Raw genomic sequence first — 21,603 nt, 5'->3', positions numbered from 1 at the left:
TCACAAATAGCTTTGCCAGTCTCCTCCATATCTTACCTGTGCTTTTGTCTCTTTGCCCCTTCTTAACCCATATCTTCATGAGACTTTATGTTGCAGTAGGCCTATAGTCTATTGCAACATGAATGCCCCATAAAACAGTATGCTCTAGTTTCTTTTCATACTTTTCAAATAAGGTAAGTTGGGAGTGCGGGGAGTAAACTCCACTGAATTAAAAGGAGTCATTTAGATACTGGGAAATAATATGGAGTAAAGCGACTGGGGGTAATTGTGTTTCAAATGATTAGATACACCACTCTAATACACAAAGGAAACCCGCAACATAAAATGAACATTAAGCTACATTCTATGTTCGCACCATTATCCTAAAATATTTACTCTCTTGCAGGAGCACTGAAAGGTGCACCAAGGTGTTGGCTTCCAGGCAGTCAGCCAATTACACTTATGCACATCGTGTGGAAATTCAAACAGCATTTCCAATTTGCTCACCATCTTGGGAAGACTCCATTCTCCAAGCTTGTCGTCTGACTGCGACGCCAGCGCCGTTGGTAACTGCTAGCGCAGCTTCTGTTCAGTGAAGAACCCGGAGATGGAAAAGGAGTGATAAGCAGGCTGCTAAGAGATGCTGCAACAATTTAAAAGGGGGGGAGGGGGAAAATTGCGTTTAAAAAAACATTTCATTCATGAAACATAGATTTATTTTGTGAATGTGAGAAGCAAAATCTGAACATATGTAACAATTATTGCTTAAAAGGCTTTCTCCTTTCTGTAGTGGCTATATGTTCTTCTTCTATAAAGGAGACTATAAAGTAACCCAGGTGTCAGATACAGACTCCCATCCATATTTATTTTGTTTTGCATCCTGTCTATAGACTTATATGCCCAGGATGCACTGGAAGAAATGTTTTTTTAGTGGCTGCCTCCACTGTCAAAGACTTTTCGTAAAATTATCTAACCCCACAGCGATACCTTTTTAATACAATATTTCTTGTATTAAAACAAGATTTGCGTCTTTTCAAGCTGCAGCATTCAGCAAACTGTTTGGCAAGTTATTCTTAAGAATGCCTAATACATTTTATGTTTTTGCTGAACTAGCAAGGGATATTATGTTAAGCCATGGTTTGCTTACCATGAATGCAAGAAGAATTGGCTCAGTTTTGGCTCAATAAGTTCAGTATTGTACCAGATAAAAAAACATATTAAGCCTTAGTAATACAACCAAAACAAATATACAATGACAAAGTAAATATACAATAAAGAAAACCCAGGCCCTTATGTTACCAATAAATAATATTACCAGATCTTGCAATTCCACTGTCTCTGTCTTCACTCAGTTCTCGGCCAGGCATGTCCATAGGGTTGCTGTGAACTATGCAGAGAAGACCAGCCATTAATCCAAGTTCATAAAACCTTTCTCACCATCTCATGCTCCATTGAATTTACCAAATAATCATGCTCATTGGTGACTTCATTTAGAACTTTGAAAATAACAGCAAGGCATACCCATCACCAAGGAAGGCTGCAAAGCAGATCTAGTCATACACAGTAGCTTCTACAAAGGTTCAGGCAGTATTTGCAGCCCATCTCTTCATTTCAACAGAAATGAAGTATTATCGAAAAAGGGAGGTTAGCCATGGAGCAAAAGCACTTGGTACCAAGCTATAAGCAGTGCTAGAATAAAAAGAAGAGTATGACAAGCACTATAGGATAGGTGGTCTACGACGCATCAGATCTGGATTTGAACTTCTACTGCTTCTTCAACTAAGCATGACACTATCTGCATTTGCAGCCAATTCTTATTCACCAGAGGCGAAATTCTAAGCAGAAGCTAGAACTCCAATCTGCCAAATCAAAAGTTTCTTGATCATAATTATTTCAGAAATCATAGATTTGCAGATCCACAAAAAAGAAAAGAAAAAGAAAAGAGAAAATCTAAATCAGCCATGGAAATAAAACGTGGATAGTGGAAAGCCAAACAGGAGACGCTTAGTTCAGGTTTAGGCAAATGGTGAAATAAAATGTTTTTTATCATAAAGATTAATTCAGTTTGGAAGCTAATGAGTAATCCCTATAATATTGTTAGGGATTTCCAAATCCCAAATGATTTCCTCGGTTTGACGTGAATTGAAGACAACAGGGATTTCACTTTTGGCAGGAGTGGGGGGAGAGCTTATCCTCTCTTTTGTGACTAAGGGTCTTATTTCCAAGGCCAAACTACAGGTCTACTCAGATTTGTCAAACCAACTAGACTATCCATACAGCACATAGCAAACCTGCAAAGAAAGAGGCGCTCCGGATCAGGCGGAGCGGACCTTGTTCAGAGAATGCCCGCCTAGGGCTGCAAAGCTGTGAGAAACCTACATGGCAAAATGTAAAATACACATGAAAGAATGAGATTAGTAAAGCAGAACAGATTCCGTGGAGGGGAAGGGAAGATGTAAGCCAACACAAACGCAGACCCACAAACACAGCAAAACCCACACCTTTTACAGCTGAATACAGTGGAGGACTTCAAACTGCACTGCCTTCCCAGATTTACATATCAGCTTTAATCCAGGAGGTTTCTTTTTTCCCCCATTCTGAATAAATCAGTATATGAGGTAAAAGCTTCAAATAATTATGAGTAGATACTGTATATAAACGGTCCTGATATTTTGCACTCTTAAAACAGACTTGTATTAGTTTGATGATACACCAAGCACCTAATAATTTTGTAAACATAGAAAAATTCTCTTTATCTACCAAAGCAATTATTTTCTTAGTTTTTTTCTGGGCTGAAGGCAGTGGTGGGATTCAAATAATTTAACAACCAGTTCTCTGCCCTAATGATTTCTTCCAACTCAGAAATTTAACAACTGGTTCTCCTATAGTGGGGCGAACTGGCTGAATCCCACCACTGGCTGAAGGGATGCCTTTTGCTTTCAATGTTTATATGTACCTGTGCAGAGAATAAACCTTATTTAATAAAAATTCTCTTTGTAAGGTTCAGAATTCTTCCCCTTCCCCCAATTGTCTCAATTCACAAATCCTCATAGTAAACCCATAAATAATCTATCAATTTACAACAGTTCATTTACTGATCGCTCAAAGTTACAATGGCACTGAAAAAAGTGACTTAGAATAACCATTTTTCACACTTATGGCCATTGCAGCATCCCCATCGTCACGTGATTCACATTTGGATGTTTGACAACTTTTTGTCATATATCTGACAGGTGTAGTGTCTCGGGATCATGTGATCACCTTTTGTGACTTTCTGACAAGCAAAGTCAATGGGGAAGCCCAATTTACTTAACAGCGGTGCCACTAAATTTAACAACTGCAGTGATTCACTTAATAAATGTGGTAAGGAAAATCGTAAAATAGGACTTAACAAATTTCCCACTTAGCTTTACATAAATTTTGAGCTCAGTTGTGGTCGTAAGTTGAGGACTACCTGTAATTTGTGTACTTGCGCATGCACACATAACTTCCACGTAGGAAATATGACATGAGGGAGGCAAATCACTTCACTGTGATAATACTATCCCTCAGTAGCCTTCTAACAGGAGTCGCCTTCTTGCCTTCTCACCATTTCCATGGCAATGAAGCCAGAGCTGACAGAAACAAAGACATAATGCCTAGGGCACAGTTCTACATCCCTTTGACATATCCCCGTGGACCCTTCAAAAGATGATCTACAACCTTGCCTTCTACCCCAAGTTTCAGTTCAACCCAATTTTCCAGCTCTAATGAATGACAGAACGACTTGTGGGATTGATTTATTGCTGGAAAATGAAACGAAAGGAGACCTTTATCTCCCTTATGCCTCGGAGTAATTTCACGTTCACATCTTGTTTCTAACCAAAAAAAATTAATAATATTTTCACCAAAGCAAATGGAAGCTAATACTGCATGCTGTGCCTGGAATTCTGGCCCTGTGTATGAATTTCCCCCCCCCCTCTTGCAAGAAAGATAAAAAATGTTTTGAGTTGAATGAAAGAAAAGCATTCCTTGTACTTTCTTTTCTGTCAGAAGAAAATAAGAACAGTATCCTTTGATCACAGATTTTAGGTGTAAATCACTAGTAGTATAGGGAGTTCTCAACTTACATCTGGTCGCTTAGTGAGTGTTCAAAGTTACAACGCATCCCCCCAAAGCTACTTATGACTCATTTCCAGAGTTCTGATGACTACACAAACTCCTCTGGTCATATGACAGCATTTCAGGCACTTGTCAACCGGCTCATCTCTATGGCTGGTTGAAGCATTTTTGGTCATGTGAACACAACATATGATGTCTTTTGTTAGTTTCTGGCATTTTTATAACAGCCATATAAATGTATTGGTTGGTGAACTAGTATTATAGAACTATATTGATAATGATAGGTAGGTAGGTAGGTAGGTAGATAGATACCGTGTTTCCCTGATAATAAGACAGGGTCTTATTTTCTTTTGACCCTTGAAATAAGTGCTCGGACTTATTTTGGGGGAGGCATTATTTTTGAGGTGCAGGAGGTAGCGAGCGTGGTCACCTCATGGCTGCTGCTGTGTGGTAATATTTTGGGGGATGGTTATTTTTAGGGGAGGGCTTATTTTAGCGCATGTGCTCAAAATCCCAATTGGGCTTATTATTTGGGGAGGTCTTACTTTCAGGGAAACAGGATATATGGATGGATGGATGGATGGATGGATGGATGGGCTAGCATTATATAACTGTATTGATAATTGTGTGTGTGTGTGTGTGTCTCTGTGTGTGTGTATCAATATTATAAAGCTCCTGCCACAAAAAAGTCATAAAGTTAGACTTGGTCATACACATGCTTCAACTTACGACTGTCATGACTTATGACAGAAATTCCAGATTCCATTACAGTCATAAATAAAGGACTACCTTTATGAATAACAGAGTGATGACTATTGAATCCAGAACTTCTCTTCACTGTGTGTTTGTGTGTGTGTGTGTGTGTGTGTAGGCATGTATGTTAATATTCAAACAGCTGCACAGTGACAAAAATTCTTTTCTAGTTGCTTCAAAAAAAAATAAGCAGAAGTACTAAGTGTTCTACAAGGAGAGAGATGGGTTGTAAAGGTTGGCTCACCCACATAAAAAGCACATAACAACCTTCTGAAAAACCCAAGAATTAGCAAGAATCAATGAGTCATAAGTATTCATAAGTATTCTTTCTATTTGATTTAGCTTCTAGAACTGTTCTGGTTACAGATTAACTCATTTTTGTACTGCCTGACTCTGAAGCATGGACTGTAAACAAATATTGATGAGCGGATTATGCATTAATCTAGGTTTGTACGGTTTTTAATATTCAAAACTACAGAAAAGTAATTATATTTCTTAATATATTGCATCAAGTGAGGTATAAAAGTAAAATCCAGTACTTTTCTCTTTAGGTTTTAAAAATACATACAAATGGGCTGTTATTAAGTTCAATGGTTGGTAAAAAGCTATTTCCTTTATTCAGGAGACTGTAATTATTCCAGTGTGTATATACAGTAGGTGATCTTAGTCATGCTACTATTGGTTAATGTAGGTCCAGAATTACCGTGGTCTCAAAAAGGGTGCTTTATGGCCCATAAAGAACTTCTGCCTGTTGCAAAATGTTGCGCACACACCCATGGTCCCATGATTACAATCTGGGTGCTTGGCAACCTATTTGCGTTTACTATGACTGGTTGCCAAACACCCCACGATCATGTGATCATCATTTGCAATCTTCTCTGGTGGCTTCCGCAGAGAATCAATGGGGAAGCTGGCAGGAAAGAGTGCAAGCTGTTGTCCCTCTACAAAGATAGCTTCCTCTCATCTATAAAGGTGGGCTGAAAGAGCTGCCTGCAGAGAGGAACGGAACTCATTTGACGGGGTGCAAAAATGGAGCTGAAATCCTCAAGATTCTTCAGAATTTCAGCCCCATTTTTGCACCCTATCAAAGGAATTCTCTTCCGTGCAGCGAAATTGCTGAATTTCTTCAGCAGGGCGCAAAAACAGGGTTGAAATTCTAAAGATTTTAGCTCCACTCCTGCACCCCAGCAAAGGAGTTCCCTTATGTGCATAAAGGGGATCTGAAATCCTTTAGCAGGCAGCTCTTTTAGGCAACCCCCCCAAGACAAGAGGGAGCCAAAGTCCAAGCAGAAGGCGGAGAGGGAGCCTCAGTGTGGAATGCCTCAGGTGGGCGGGGCAAGCCCTGGGAGACCCAGCCTAAGCAATGCACAAGTGTCTCTTTACTCAGGTGCTAAAAATGCTGCTTGAATTTTGGTAGGGAGGGTTTTCAGCTCCTGAGTGGAACCTCCGGGGTCTTCTAGCCCCCCCCCCCCCCCCGGGACCCCATGATCCTTTCCTAGAACTTCATCCAATTAACTCATGAGATAGCTTAAAGACCACAACCAGAAGCGCCCTAATCCCAGTTGTTGAGAGAAACAGTCTTGTATGTTTCACTTAATGACTGTTTTGTTCAACATCCAAGATTTTGGTCCCAAATGTAGTCGTAAGTCAAGGATTACTTATTCATTTAGCTATTTGCACTAGCCATTCATTTTTCATTTCCTTTTGATATTTACATTTGATATTTACAAGCGTACATATCTGTTAAGTCAACGACTCTTAAACTGGGCACAGATAAGTAAGCAGCATTAAGGAATACAATACCGAGCAGCTTCAATTATGCTACTTTTACATTATGTAATTATAGATTACCACTCATTTTATAAACCTAAGTTATACTTTTAGATCCTACCACACTGACATTATTTCATTATACGATGCCTAGTGCACACAAAGCTTCCTTTCCATGCCACTGCCCACAGGACCAACCCATCTGAACATAAACCTGGCTTGCAGTTACACTTTGAATCAGAATTGCAACTCTTGTCCATTGTAGTGATCTGCCATTCTCTGCTGGGGAAGTTTAAATTTAGTAAAGAGTAGAGAGGAAGGACAGCAACAGTTAAAATGAATGTGTTATGTTGTAGTTTGCAGGGATCAGAAAATTATATTTCAATTATTTTAAGATGTACATGAAAGCAACAGGGTTCCGTAAGTAAAAACAAATTTTGTTTTATGTTCCTGAAGATTTGCTTTCTATTAAAACCAAGTTGGTTTCTAAAAGGTGAGTGATGTTGATTAAATAAATGGATTAAAAGGGTATTGAGCGAATCATTCATCCAAGGATGAAGCAATCCCAATATATAACTTCAGTATGCATTGATCTTTCAGCCGACCTATGAGTTTTGGCACTAGAAAGCCAAATAATTCATTTTAAACACTAAGCAACTAACGACATAAACTGTGTGGGTGCTTAGTCTGAAATCATTGTGCTCAAACAGATGGTGCCTCAGGTAACACATATAAATGATAGGCCTTATAGGAAAAGCAAAGGGTTTTGTCTGGATCATCATATTCTTGGCAGAGTACTATTATTGAAGATTAATTAGGCTGCTGAGGAACAGCTGTATGAGTAAGGGCAGCAAACTGCAGCCAAAACCTCCAGTAAACATAATCATGGTTAGTAAAACTCATTCTTCTCTTTTCCAGTGTGCGTGTGTGCGTGTGTGTGTGTGTGTGTGTGTGACTTTGAGTCAGTCTTGATTTCTGTCTGGGAAAGTCTCTGCAATTGTCTTGGCAAATATTTTGGACATGGCTTGCTTGCCTTCTTTGAAGGGCTAAAGGAGAGTGACTGGCTCAAAGTCACCATGTGGCTGAAATGCTTAAAAAATAAAGAGTAGCTAAACCAAGAGTGGGAATGCAAGGCACCTGGCAGAATTTCTGCAGCTTCTCTAAACAATTATGCAACATTACAAAGGCTCCCTGAACTCTGAAGAGCAGTATTTTGGGGGCAGAGGAGGAGGCTGCAGCATGATATGAAGTGGGGACCTCTGAGTTCGACTTGACTGTCTCCCAAGTCAACTTAAAAACTTTGGGAAGGACAAGCCAGTCTTCTTGTTTGAAAACAAGTGTGCTCCTGTTAAATTTTCCTCCTACTACTGTCATGTGTCCAGAGCAGTTGATGTGAGTTATGTCATGTGTATGGCATATGAAACATATTCATGGATCAATAGATCCATCATTGTCTCTGCAGGCTGTGATGACAACCAAGGTCAGCAAGGATAATTTTTATTAGTGGCAGCTGAGTTATCACTGCAGTCCTTTCAGGAGACTGATGGTTGTGTTCCATGCCCTACATTCATTTGTTGGGGTTCCTGAAAAGCAGCTACATAACCTTGCCAGAAGATTCAATTGATGAAGAATGCAACTGGCACAATTTTCATTACTAGCTGCTGCTTATTATGCAAACTTTGGACGGAACTGTCCCATGTCAACTTTTAGCATCTTTTTCTGAAGTGTTTTTCTTTATTGGGGGCTATATGATTATCCTTTCACCATCTGTGACCTTGATGGTGAACCTATGGCATGCGTCCCTGAAGTGGCATGCGGAGCCATGTTGCCTAGCACGCACGGTGTTGCCCATTCTTCTTCCGGGTTTCTGACACGCATGTGCACGCAACAATCACCTGGCCTTTGCTGGGAACTGGAAGAGCTGATCTTCCGTTTTCCAGCGTGAACATGCACGCCAGTCAGCTGATCGGCATACGTACATGCGCACCAGTAACCAGAAGACTAGCTGGCTGATGCACATGCGCGCACCAAAAACCGGTAGTTCATTTTCTGGCATGCACATGCCACCCGGGCAGCTCCTCGTCCAGGTTGCGGCTCCTACGAGCGTGCACTTGCTCCCTTTTCAGCACTCGGTGCCGAAAAGGTTGGCCATGACTGATCTATGGAATGGTTCTAAAGACACATGCCTGATGCCTGTATTGCAATATTTTGGGGGTCAGTTGAAAACTCACTTGCCAGGCATTTTTATTTATTACCAGATTTAATATTTTAAAGATGTTATTTGTTATTATATTGTTGTGATTGCTCATAAAATGTAGAATGAAAGTGAATGTAGGTATTTAAAATAAACTAAAAACAACAACTGAACAAACCAACTGGAACTATGAACTAGACCTCTCATATCACATTCTTTAAGTATTCACATGATAATAAATATATAATATCTTGTGACATGCACGTTTACATTTTAAATAGTGTAGTTTTATCTAATTAGAATATAGTTTTAATAAGGGGAACATTTTGTGGTTTGTATTAGGCTAACGGTTATTCTCATAAAGAGATTTCAACTGACATCATCAACTTCTTCCAAATAGTCACACCGCAGCAAACATTTTCAAGTGTCATGAACTTGAACTGAGAGTAATGGCTGCCTTAGCCCCAAACCCATAGCATTTCTTTAAAAAGATATTTTAGTATGCGTCAGATCAATCTGTGTCAATCGTTATCATTAAGGTCTTATTTTGCAAATAAGAAAATTACCTATGTTCATAAGCAGTCCATTCATAACTGTGGTATGATCTGGCTTCAAAGTATTATTATCTTGATTAATAAACTCCAGACTGTCTTGAAGCCTACAGGAAAGAAAGAAAGAAAAAAAAAAACAATCTTGTGCTGTGATGTTTGCCTTTGGTTATCAGTTGTGTCTTACCTTCCTTTCCCCCTTTTCCCACTGCACCCTTATGTCTTCTGAGAATGAAAGAGGAATCCTTAGAGGAAAAAAAGGAACTAGCAAGAGACAATCTATTCTCCTGAAGAAACCAAAACCACCAGTCTCTATCACTTCCTAATGATCACACGCTCTTTCTAATGTACTCACGTGTTTAAACTTCCATAAATACTGCTTCCTGTTCGAGCTGTAAAAACTTTGCTCAGCATAAGCTGTGGAGGAGAGCTGTGAAGCCAAGAGAATAAGAATGAAAATATGTCCTCACCAAACAGCAATCCCTATTCATAGAGGCACTAGTGTCATAGTCTCTCCAAAACAGTGCTTCTCAACTTCAGCCACTTTTAAGAGGTGTGGACTTCAACTCGCAGAATTCCCCAGCAGACATACTGGCTGGGGGATTCTGGGAGTTGAAGTCCACGCCTCTTAAAAGTGGCTGAGGTTGAGAAACAAATTCTCAACCTAAATTCTACTAAATTCATTACTAAATGAACATTTCCCAAGCATTCCCCAAAAATAGTGGGCTAAAGAAAAAAAATAAACAATTTATTTCATTATATTAAAATAGGATTCATTTGCTTTTTCCCCATCATCATAAACACACCTCAATTTTAGGCATGAAGCACATATAAGCACATAAAAGCAATTCTAAACACAAGAAACCAACAATCCTGTCCTGAATTTTAAGAAAGAAACATTCATGCGATAATACTTTTCTAAGGGCCTTGTTTCCAAAAAGCTCATTGTAAAGTTCGATTTTACTTTATAAAATTATTGCAGGATCCAATCTGGGTCGGTCAGTGGGACCAAAGGTTTTGTCTTTCAAGCTCTCAGCCTCGTGCTGGAGCCTATCTTCAGGGAACTTCTCTGTACAAAATTATTCGTAATTTCCCAAATATATGGGTCTACTCTTGCTCTTAAATCCCATCAGAATCAACTTTAACTTCTGTAGATTCAACCCACCCTGTGATGAGCTTAACAGATGGCATCATTATTTTTTCTGCAAAAATTATGTATTCCATGTTTTTTTCACACTGAAGGATAACTAGGGTAATAATGGAACAGCGTGCTTATTTGTGAGCTGTGGGATTCTGGCTTTAAATGTATACAGATGAAAAGCACATAAAGCTGGGGATAAGCATATCAAAACCACATATTTAAAATTATTCTGTGATGGAGGGCTTTGACGTCATTAAGGCAATGAAGGCTATAAAATGGATAGGGCTACCTGGGAGAGTCCTGGGAAGAGTTTTGGAAAGTTTGGGCCATTTTTAAATAATCACATGCCTACTTAGGATTTACACTCCATATTTATTTCCCACCTCATATTTCCCATAGCATCCAAGTATGTTGTCAGTTTTCAGTAATCACAATCAATTTGGGTTTCTGGGCTAAAAAATGCCTATGGAACATCATGCACACCTAACTGTTCATCTCTTTCCCACTACTGACATACTGTACACAGTCCAATATACACAGATATTGAATTTACCATAAATCTCTGATAAAAACTGAAGGGCAAGAAATATGTTTCATTAGGAGGGTGTATGGGAGCTCCCCACCCCATCCCAGTTTTGAATATGGGATATAAAATCCAACCCTCCTCTCCAAACCCCAGAGGAATCACATTTCTTCTCACCACACTGTCATTTCTATATTATCTTCATACTACAAGATTTAATATTACTCCAGAAGTCTGGTTGCAAGATGAAATACGATTCTAACTTCTGGAGAGAGAAGTTATCCGAGAAGATATCTATCTATCTATCTATCTATCTATCTATCTATCTATCTATCTATCTATCTATCATCTATCTATCTATCATCTATCTATCTTCCAAGAAGAAAGATAAAGATACACACAAACACACACACACACAGAGATGGTACAAGAAGATAGATAGATAGATAGATAGATAGATAGATAGATAGATAGATAGATAGATAGATAGATAGATAGGACTGGAAAAGAGCTGATGTGGTTCCCATCTTCAAAAAAGGAAAAAAATAGATCCAGGAAACTGCAGACCTATCAGCCTGACCTCAATACCAGGAAAGATTCTGAAAAGATAGTCAAGCAACAAATTAGCGAACGCCTAGAAGTAAACAAAGTAATAGCCAAAAGCCAACATGGGTTTGTCAAAAACAGATCATGCCAGACTAATCTTATTGCATTCTTTGACAATGTGACAAAATTAATGGACCAGAGGAATGCCGGCGATATACTTGGGCTTCAGTAAGGCATTTGATAAGGTAGACCATAACCTACTACTAGATAAAGTAGAAGAATGTGGGTTAGACAGCATCACCACCAGATGGATTCATAGCTGGCTGACCAACCGCACTCAACGTGTAGTCCTCAATGGAACTGCATCTACATGGAGGGAAGTATGCAGTGGAGTACCCCAAGGTTCTGTTTTAGGCCCAGTACCCTTCAACATCTTCATCAATGATTTGGATGAGGGAATAAATGGGGAACTCATCAAATTTGCAAATGACACCAAGTGGGCAGGAATAGCCAACCCTCCAGAAGACAGGCTTAAGATACAGAAGGATCTTGACAAACTTGAACATTGGGCATTATCTAATAAAAAGAAATTCAATGGTGAAAAGAGTAAGGTTCTACATTTAGGCAACAAAAACGAAATGCACAGGTACAGTATAGGTGGTACCTTGTTCAATAGTAGTAACTGTGAAAGGGATCTTGGAGTCCTAGTGGACAACCATTTAAATATGAGCCAGCAGTGTGCAGCAGCTGCCAAAAAAGCCAACAGAGTTATAGGTTGCATAAACAGAGGGAAACAGAGGGATAGAATCAAGATCACGTGAAGTGTTAATACCACTTTATAATGCTTTGGTAAGGCCACACTTGGAATACTGCATTTAGTTTTGCTCGCTACGATGTAGAAAAGATGTGGAGACTCTAGAAAGAGTGCAGAGAAGAGCAACAAAGATGATTAGGGGACTGGAGGCTAAAACATATGAAGAACGGTTGCAGGAACTGGGTATGTCTAATTTAATGAAAAGAAGGACTAGGGGAGACATGATAGCAGTGTTTCAATATCTTAGGGGTTGCCACAAAGAAGAGGGAGTCAAACTATTCTCCAAGGCACCTGAGGGTAGGACAAGAAGCAATGGGTGGAAACTAATCAAAAAGAGAAGCAACTTAGAACTGAGGAGAAATTTCCTGACAGTTAGAACAATTAAGCAGTGGAACAGCTTGCCTCCAGAAGTTGTGAATGCCCCAATACTGGAAGTCTTTAAGAAGACGTTGGATAGCCATTTGTCTGAAATTGTATACGGTTTCCTGCCTAGGCAGGGGGTTGGACTAGAAGACCTCCAAGGTCCCTTCCAAGTCTGCTATTGTATTGTATTGTATTGTACACACACACACGTAAATTTCAAAAAAAAATTACTTCCAGTTCTGTGGGCGTGGCTTGGTGGGCATGGCAGGGGAAGGATACTGCAAAATCCCCATTCCCACCCTACTCTGGAGCCAGCCAGCAGTGGTATTTGCTAGTTCTCCGAACTACTCAAAATTTCCGCTACCGGTTCTCCAGAACCTGTCAGAACCTGTTAAATTTCACCTCTGTATATATAACAAAAAAGAATCTTTACTGAATATATAATAAAAAAGAATCTTTACCGAATCTGGTGGATTTTTAAAGTTGAACCCTTGTAGCTCATAGCCACAGAACCAAACATCATCTCCCCAAGCATATTGGCATCTGACGAACATCGAGAACCCTGGAAAAAAAATACTGCTAATAATTATGTTGCACAGTGATCATTTCTAAAGCATTCTTCGGGTAGGGCTTGGGAAATGAAGGAACATGACAGCTATAAATACATTCAACAAAAGAGGAGTGCATGTGTTACAGACACATAAACCCCATCCTCAGGTACCAAGATGTTTATGCGGGTTCGTGTTAGCTCTTTAGATTCATCGATCTAAATGTTGCTGTAGATGGCAGCTGTTCCTCATGCTGAAAATAATCTTTGGGCAAAATCAAAATCTTCTGCACCTGCTGCTGCTCTCCACACATTAACTGTTGTGATTTTATGGCAGGTGTGGATGCCAAGGGCTCCAACATATATGGTGCAAAATGAATGGGATCACATCACACACGCGGCAGGGCCAAGATTTTATTCAGTGTTTGAACATGGGAACAGGGTTTGTTTTCAGTTTTTCTTCTTCTTCTTTCCCTTGTTTTGTACTAAGGCTGCTTGAGGGCTTACGCTGCAATTTTCAGACTTAGCACTTCAATATAGTAGGAAGATACACTCCTGACATTTGACCAGAGGGGACGTATGATGCCACACGCAGCCCCGGAGTAACAAACTGTTCACCCCTATCTTATGGCTTGCCTTGCAGGACATCATGTGCCTCAAAAGCCTGATCTGCTGTCAGTTTTCCTCCTCGCTTCTTATCTTGAGCAAATACTCCAGGCACATGGACTTTGATACTCTCCTTGGTATGTGGCCATTCTGTCTTAAAGGATGTAATTTGATTTGATGGGAGAGGTGCATATTGGAACTAAATCCTGTGAGAAAAATAACAAACCCAGTGCAACATAATAGTCTATTGCCCCATAGATATTTCTGCCTGTGGATTTAAACCAGTAATACAGAATGCACAACTCTTTGAATAGCTTAGTCCACTATATTGTATCTGCTTTTAACATGAACGCAGCAGCTTCTGCACTCAAGCTTAGAATTTCACACACTTTCCATACCTGTCAGAGCACTTAAAACTGTTAGGCAGTAATCACACATGTCACACCACAGGATAATATATGCCTTGATTACCCCGTAGGTACTAGAGTTTTGTACCATAATGGGAGAAATGTTTCTAAGTATCAAGGTGCCTGACAGGAAAGAAAATTATTTTAATGGTAAACAAGATTCTAGGTTATTTTTTCCATCAGGACTCTAATAGTTATTTCTGTCAATTATAATCAAAACTGACATTTACACCAAATTGTAAAATTAAATATAATAAGATAAATTGACAAAATGTAAAACAAAATAAGCTCATAAGAAAACTTGCTAGATTTTTCTTCTTTCTGGAGGAAAACCCAGATGACTGAAAAAAGTGGATTTTCACGGATTACTATTGAAGCTATACATCCCATGACACACTTGATCTGTTCTAGAAATGCATTAGGAGATAATGAGTTTTGGCTGATCTCATGGATAGTTAAAATCTTCCAGTTCATCCAATTTTAAAGTTGTGTGAAATTTTCTTTACAGGTGTGTGTGTGTGTGTGTGTGTGTGTGTGTATCTTACATGTAACTCACAATGCTGCCCATTCAGATTAGAAGCAGAATTTACACAGCATGCAAATAAAACATGTAGATGTTTACAAAACTTGCTGTTATACTAATGATCACAAAAGTAGAGAGAAACACCTGTATTTTAGAATCCTGCAAGACTGATTTTAGCTATTTTTCTATGACAAAAATGGATGAATAAATTTATAATAATTTCTAATGACTGCCACATCTTAATATCTCTGCCACTGCTTAATCCCATAACTGTTCTATACAGTGAGACATGCCCAACTCATGTGCATGTGAAAAAACACCTATTGTCAATCCATCCATGTTGCTCCTTCACACATCCTATCATCATGGCATAGGTGAAGATCATGAGAAAAAACACTGCCTATTACCTCCTTGTCATTCAATTATAGAATGAAAAAAATGATCCCCCTCCATTAACAGGCTGAGCTGGGATAAGAGAGGTATTATTAATTAAGTTTGCTCTGCTACACAAATGTTAATTTTACTATCAACAATGTCTGCCTATGATGGCTGTTGGACCTCTTAAAGTATGTATGTGGTCTGCCTCTGTAATTCTGGATGCAACACATTCATTGAATATGGGACTACTTGGCAGAAAGCACTGATTAAGACAGAGATCCTTTAAAAAAAACCTACCTGACATGGAAGTTAAATGAGGTATAACAGGCTGCAAAATGTTATTCTTATGTTCTATTCTAAGAACAGAATTCAACACAATCCCTGCTCTTTCCTCATCAGCCCATACATTTGCCCTTGGTGAAGAGATTTTTAAAAAAATAAAAATTACCATTTTCAGTTTCACTGGTGCAATATAAAAAAAAAAATATTGTGTATTTGAGACTGAAAGACAAGGTGTAAATGATGAAACGGGGAGGCTAACATTTTCTTAGCAAAGTTTTGCTAAGAGATCAGGTCCACTGGCATCAGTCAAGAAGTCCTCCAGAATGTGGACTGTTAGGATCAGACAGTCTTAAGCAGAGAACTACTCCACTACAAAGAATAGAAAGGCTCAACTCTATTTTAGGAAGGCTTAGTAGAAAATACTTCTCTCAGCACAAGGTGAGATGACAGAAATACATCAGTCAGATGACTGCCTGCAGTAGTAGCCAAAACCTCTCTTAAAGTGTAACTCAGGTTCAGTGAATGCCAGTTCATAACCCTTTTAAAGTGACAGCAAGCAAACATCTATCTTTTAACATGTCCCAACTACTTTCCATAAAATGAACTCTACTGTACAAGCCTTTTGAAATATTTAAAATAAGAAAACAAGTGTGCTCCTTGTCAAGCCAGCATCCTAACCCCTCAAGCCTACGTGCCCCTTTCCACAATAAAGTTTTAGGATATGCATATTTTTAAAAGCTAAATTTATTTCCACAAGCCTCACTTCCAGGTAAACAGAGACTGCAAAATTGGCTGTAAAACTGGTTGTCCACTAGCCATTACTCTTCATCATTAATGTTCAGTTCACTGGACAACATCCATTCTTCAGGTAATTGTCTGATTCCCGTCTCAGCTGATATCAACCATCTGTTCTATTGGACAATCACCAAAGAAGTTCTTCTTGGCTCAGAACTCTCTACCCAAAGCCCCCCGCCACTTCTAACAATTTTAGCACAATTCAAAGGAATCTCACCTGAAATTTTGGACAGTGTTCTTTTGTTTCAGTAGAAGAAGAAGAGGAATTGATTGAACTGTCCAGAGAAGATGAACTATCTCCTCCAGGTTTGAGCTGACAACATTTTCCAAACACTTTCACTGGTGCATCACTGCAGAGCTTCTGATAGAGGAAAAAGATGCAATTGCCACATTATACTAAGCAATCTCCAGACCATTGTTTAACTACATAATACCTCCCACATACAGTGATAACCAGGAAATTTCATATTAACAAAAGCATTTCAATATTAAAGAAATCGAGGAGATTATTAACTTAGATGACCATTCAGTAGGTTTTATGTGTTTACCATGATATGGCTCTTCTAGAGGGACACCAGAAATGCATTTTCTCTCTAGCTGTGTCTACACTCTGGAAGGTGGTTCCTCCCAGACGGGCTCCATTCTGCTGTTGTTTAAAATCAATTTAATTGGTTTCTTTAATTAAGAATGAGCCCTTTACCCTGGTGTTTGGCAAGGGACAATGAGATCCTCGCTTCATTGCACTTGCCATTTTTTATCTGTATCTTTCATTTATTTATTGTAACTTCTTTTTAATTGCTGTGAGCCATCCAAAGTTATTGAGAGTCAGACGGAATGCAAGTTTAATAAATTGTTATAGTTCATCACGCAATCAGCCAGATGTTAAAACTGAACTTGGCATTTTTATCCACCTATCCAGTTCTTCCCAAGGACCTGGGATAAGCAAACATTGTTTGAAGGTGTTAGAGGTATTGGTGCAGAATGTTACCTGTTGCAAGTAAAGCTGCCTTTTGCAATTGCAAAATGAATTGATGTTCGTTTTGTCAACCCTGATTGCGTTCAAGTGGTGCTCCAAATGTTTTGGAATGGCACCAAAGTGCCTATTACTATTGATACTATCTTTGCTTTCTTTTACCAATAGTTTCTACTTCTATTTGCTGGTTTTGTATTTTGTGACACCCCTCCCCCCCAATTATTTTATTATTGGAGCAATATTTGAAAAGTAACGCATTACAGCTGAGGAATACTTCAAGTTCAGTTTTGAAGATGGACAGGAATTTATTATCCATTGGAATTCATTAAAACAGCTGCATCTTTTCCCAGGATGTTTTGAAAACACGCACATCTAGGTTTAAATGAGTTGCCAATAGCTATTGCGCTTATGCTCCAATAAAGTATGTCTTCTAAATTAAACCCAAAGTACTGCAATATGCATACTGACATAAATAAACATTTTCTGGTTTTAAAAGTACCTTAAAGTAAAACTACCTTAAAGGAGACTGCCTTAAAGGAAAAACAATAATTCATTCTATATCACGTAGGTTACTAAACCTTTTGCCATCATACCTCTTTTTAATGTAATCTTAATGTCCGCACCTTTCCAAAAAATTCAAACATTAAAAGTAAATACAACTGAACAATAAAAACAATACAACAAACCTTTGGCAAAATGGATTTATTGTAACAGTATAACTAAAACATTCTTCCCTTGATTCTGTCTGCACTTCTCCGAGAGATACACCTGAGTTTGGGAAATCATGTTCTATCTCAGTGGGTCTCAACCTTCCTAATGCCGCAACCCTTTAATGCAGTTCCTCATGTTATGGTGACCCCCAACCATAAAATTATTTTACGTTTCCGTATTTTTTCCAAAATATGTGTTTTCAGAGGGCCTTAGGTGACCCCTGTGAAAGGGTCGTTCGACCCCCAAAGTGGTCCCGACCCACAGGTTGAGAACCACTGTTCTATCTGATCTAAGACACTTTTTGATCCATTTATTTTAAATATAGTCTACAAACCTAAGTCAGTGCTGCCATTATAACTGGCAACAAATATAGCAGACAAGAGCAATTTGCAAGCATGTCATTTCAACTGCTGGAGTTAATGTCACAGTTACATTTGTTTCATTTTAGTCTCTGGCATACAAAGGCTTTTTAAATTTATTTATAACAACAATTATGGTCACCAAGTGACTGTTTTCAGTGTACTCTGTTATAATTTAAAGGTGGGTAATCACTGTCTTCTCTAAAAGTTTCCTCACCAAATTGTAATTTTTAAAAATGTCAGATGAGCAATGATACTTATTAGACAGGAAATAATCATACTGCATCAAATTCAGTGTTTATTATTTTTGAATGCATCTCCCAACTTCAAAGCCACAGAAGGATCTTAGCCCTCCAATAAAGTTAATAAGTCTGGTTTAAAAGACAGGGAGAAAAACCAAAGATCCCATAATTTAATGCAAATTCTATCTACAGGTAGTTCTAGTTTAGCTATTTATGGCCAATATTCACATTTATGACCACAGGTCTGTAAAGCAAAGAAAACTGATGTAAGATCAAATGCACAGTTGTGATTTCGCTTAGTGACTGGTTTGCTTAACAACTAAGTTGCCAGTCCTACTATGGTTATTAAATATGGATTTCCTGTGTGTTGTCAATGAACTTCTGAATCCTTAAGCTTTTGGTAGAAATGGTTCCAGGATTACGCAAACAGATGCTGAACAGGCAGAAAGTAGCAATAAAGTGCTACAGGTTGTCATTCAGACCCACAAGCCAATCTCAGTGGGGTGTCCCATTGCATGTGCTGAAGTGAAATTTAACTACCATATTGTCTTTCATTTGGACCAGCAAGTATCTTGCCTTGTCCCTAAATTCAAGCCAGCAGTTTTTAAGACAGTAAATGATACCAGCAAGGAAGATGATATGCAGGCTTCCCTATTTCTTGAAATGGAGAAGCTATAGAGTAACTTCAGAAAACCCAGTTCCCAGCCAGACATTTAAAAATGAGCTTTTATTCTGAAGAGATCTGACATTTCCACAAAGCTTGGGATCAGAGCTGATTTTTTTTAACAGTCTTCAATGAAAACGATTTACAGAAATTCAGACTGCATTTAAAACAGTGAAAGTGCAGCTATTAATCACAGATTGGTCTCCTGATAATAACATTTGCAAATGAAAACTTTATTGGGGTGGAAGGAAATAAATCAATATGCAATTTTTTAACGTATGGATTTTAATTCCCCAAGAACTTGTTACTAAAACTCAGGTAGAACATCTGTATTAGAGAAGATTTGAGAGCCCTAAACTACAGTATTATTACAGAGAGAAATAGACATTGATTTTATGAAGGAACTATAAACCATTATTCAAAATTCACCCTTCTACCCCCTTCAAGGCTACCTTCTTACCACACTTTTCTCATTCTTTAATTGGAGGCAAAACTAAATACTATCGGGGAATTTAGTCCCATGGTTTAAGAAATGTAAACCCAACTGATTCAAGGCCAGTTTTTTTCCCCACAGCTAGATTGCACTACTTCTCCCAAGAACAACCTCTTATTATGACAGGCCAATGATTAAAAGGACAAAGCTGAACTCGTGCACTGTTAGAATTGCTACTAGCTTCAGGTTTTTTGGTTTTTTTTTGGCATGCAACAGCTAAAAACATGTGAATAGCTGTCATATGATTTCACTAGGAACCCATGAACTAGAATTGCATTTTATCTCTGACAAACAACAGCGTCTTGGACCAGGCTCTGCATCATGTGATAAAACCACACGGAATCTAAGAGTTACAGCATTTTTGTTCAGGCAAGTCACAATGTAGCATTCAGCTGATGTTGAAGGTTTGCTTAATCATGCTTGGTTGCAAGCAGGCATATTTCAATGTGGGGAAAAGAGGAAAAGAACTTGACCTGGAATGTTAGGATATATTTCCCAAACCATAAGTTTCCAAGCTTAACCTAGCAAATCTACAGTAAACAATATATGAACTGTCTTTTCAAAAAGTTCTTGAACGTATTAGTTTTCTACAAAACTTTCCCTGAGCACTATATCTTGAATGCATCTTTCTTGACTGAAAATACTGGGAAATGTTATATCTTTGGCCTTTACAGTGGAATGTGATGAACCTCAGAATCCCCATAGGTAAAAAGAGGTCAGATGGTCACCATCTTTTGGATGCCTTCTGTCAGCAGCTTGCCAGAGAGCCAATCATACCAAAAATGTGGAAGCCAGACACATTTTAGAACATGCAAATTTCGAACCAAGCATACGCTCAAAATCAACTCACTGGACATCTGGATCAAATATCTGAGATGTTCCCCCCCTTTTTTCCCCTTTGCAAGGTTTTCAATTCTGAATGTCAATGAAATACAAGATGCAACAAATTGCCAGAGATGATGCAATAAAGGAATTGGCTGTTTGCTGCTTCAAGCACAGATCAAGCTAGGTTTCCAAAATTATAAGGAGATTAATGATTAAATACTACATATAAAGGAAAGTGGAATTTCTGCTCCTTAACAAACATAAATGTATAAGAAGTCAATGCAATAGGTACCATACTACTATGCCCACTGAAACCATGAGGCAAGCAAACAGTGATTTCAACTGGAATTAACACAAGTTTTCTCAATGTTGCAGGATTTAATCTGAGTTGGTCACTGGGACCAAGGTTTCAGACTCATTCTGGAGCTCATCCTCAGTAAACTTTCTCATATGCACATATAGAGAGAAGTTCCCTGAGGATGGGCTCCAAGCATGAATCCGAAAGTTTTCTGGTCCCTGTGACCGACTCAAATTGGTTCCTGCAACATTATCCTGGGACATGTATATTTGCCTTCATTTGTTTCTCAGTATTGAAATGAAAGCCACCATGCTTCTATTCTGAAGATCTCAATGATCATGAGATGCTGCTGCCATGTGGAGATACAGAAGTCAAACAGATATAAGAGATGGTGGTTTTTTCCCCATTCCAGATATGTTTGGACTTCATGTCCAGAATTCCCAAACAGGGTAGAAAAGCTCTAAGAGAATTTGAATAGTTTTAATCCCATATTCTGAATAATGTCAACGGAAATTTCACTTCTTACTATCACATATCTCATTTTCAGATAAATCACTTAAAATTAAAGGATTCACTTAAGAGATCACATTATTACTTTTATCATATTGTCCACAAACTGTGCCCAAACTAGTTGGAATTTGGATGACTCTATCAAGCTTGGGTTGTGACTCATTTATCAAAACAGGATGCAATTGGGTTTTAAACACTAGCAAAATGCTGCCTCGTTCAAAGAGGACTAAAGTCCAGGTACATATAGCTCCCTGTGCC

General features: G+C 38.6%; 1 protein-coding gene across 4 annotated transcripts in view; it reads right to left on the bottom strand.

The window, feature by feature from the left end:
• The window catches only part of FNIP1 (folliculin interacting protein 1), a 543,489-nt gene that overhangs the window by 455,615 nt on the left and 66,271 nt on the right, over positions 1-21,603 (bottom strand). For 3 of the 4 annotated variants that reach the window (XR_014173903.1, XM_081936540.1, XM_081936542.1), the window contains exons 3-9: positions 16,488-16,631; positions 13,194-13,294; positions 9,701-9,775; positions 9,364-9,455; positions 2,271-2,354; positions 1,295-1,366; positions 487-622 (exon numbers count right to left, since the gene is read on the bottom strand). Coding sequence is in view for 3 of the 4 variants with exons in the window: in XM_081936540.1 (XP_081792666.1) it covers positions 487-622; positions 1,295-1,366; positions 2,271-2,354; positions 9,364-9,455; positions 9,701-9,775; positions 13,194-13,294; positions 16,488-16,631 (704 nt within the window). In the remaining variant the exon portion in view is untranslated. The remainder of the gene's footprint in view (positions 1-486; positions 623-1,294; positions 1,367-2,270; positions 2,355-9,363; positions 9,456-9,700; positions 9,776-13,193; positions 13,295-16,487; positions 16,632-21,603) is intronic. The other variant, XM_081936541.1, reaches the window with a different exon arrangement.

Source organism: Natrix helvetica, assembly GCF_964273705.1.
Source record: "Natrix helvetica genome assembly, chromosome: 1".
Lineage (NCBI taxonomy): Eukaryota > Metazoa > Chordata > Lepidosauria > Squamata > Natricidae > Natrix > Natrix helvetica.
This window is presented reverse-complemented; position numbering and strand designations above follow the sequence as displayed.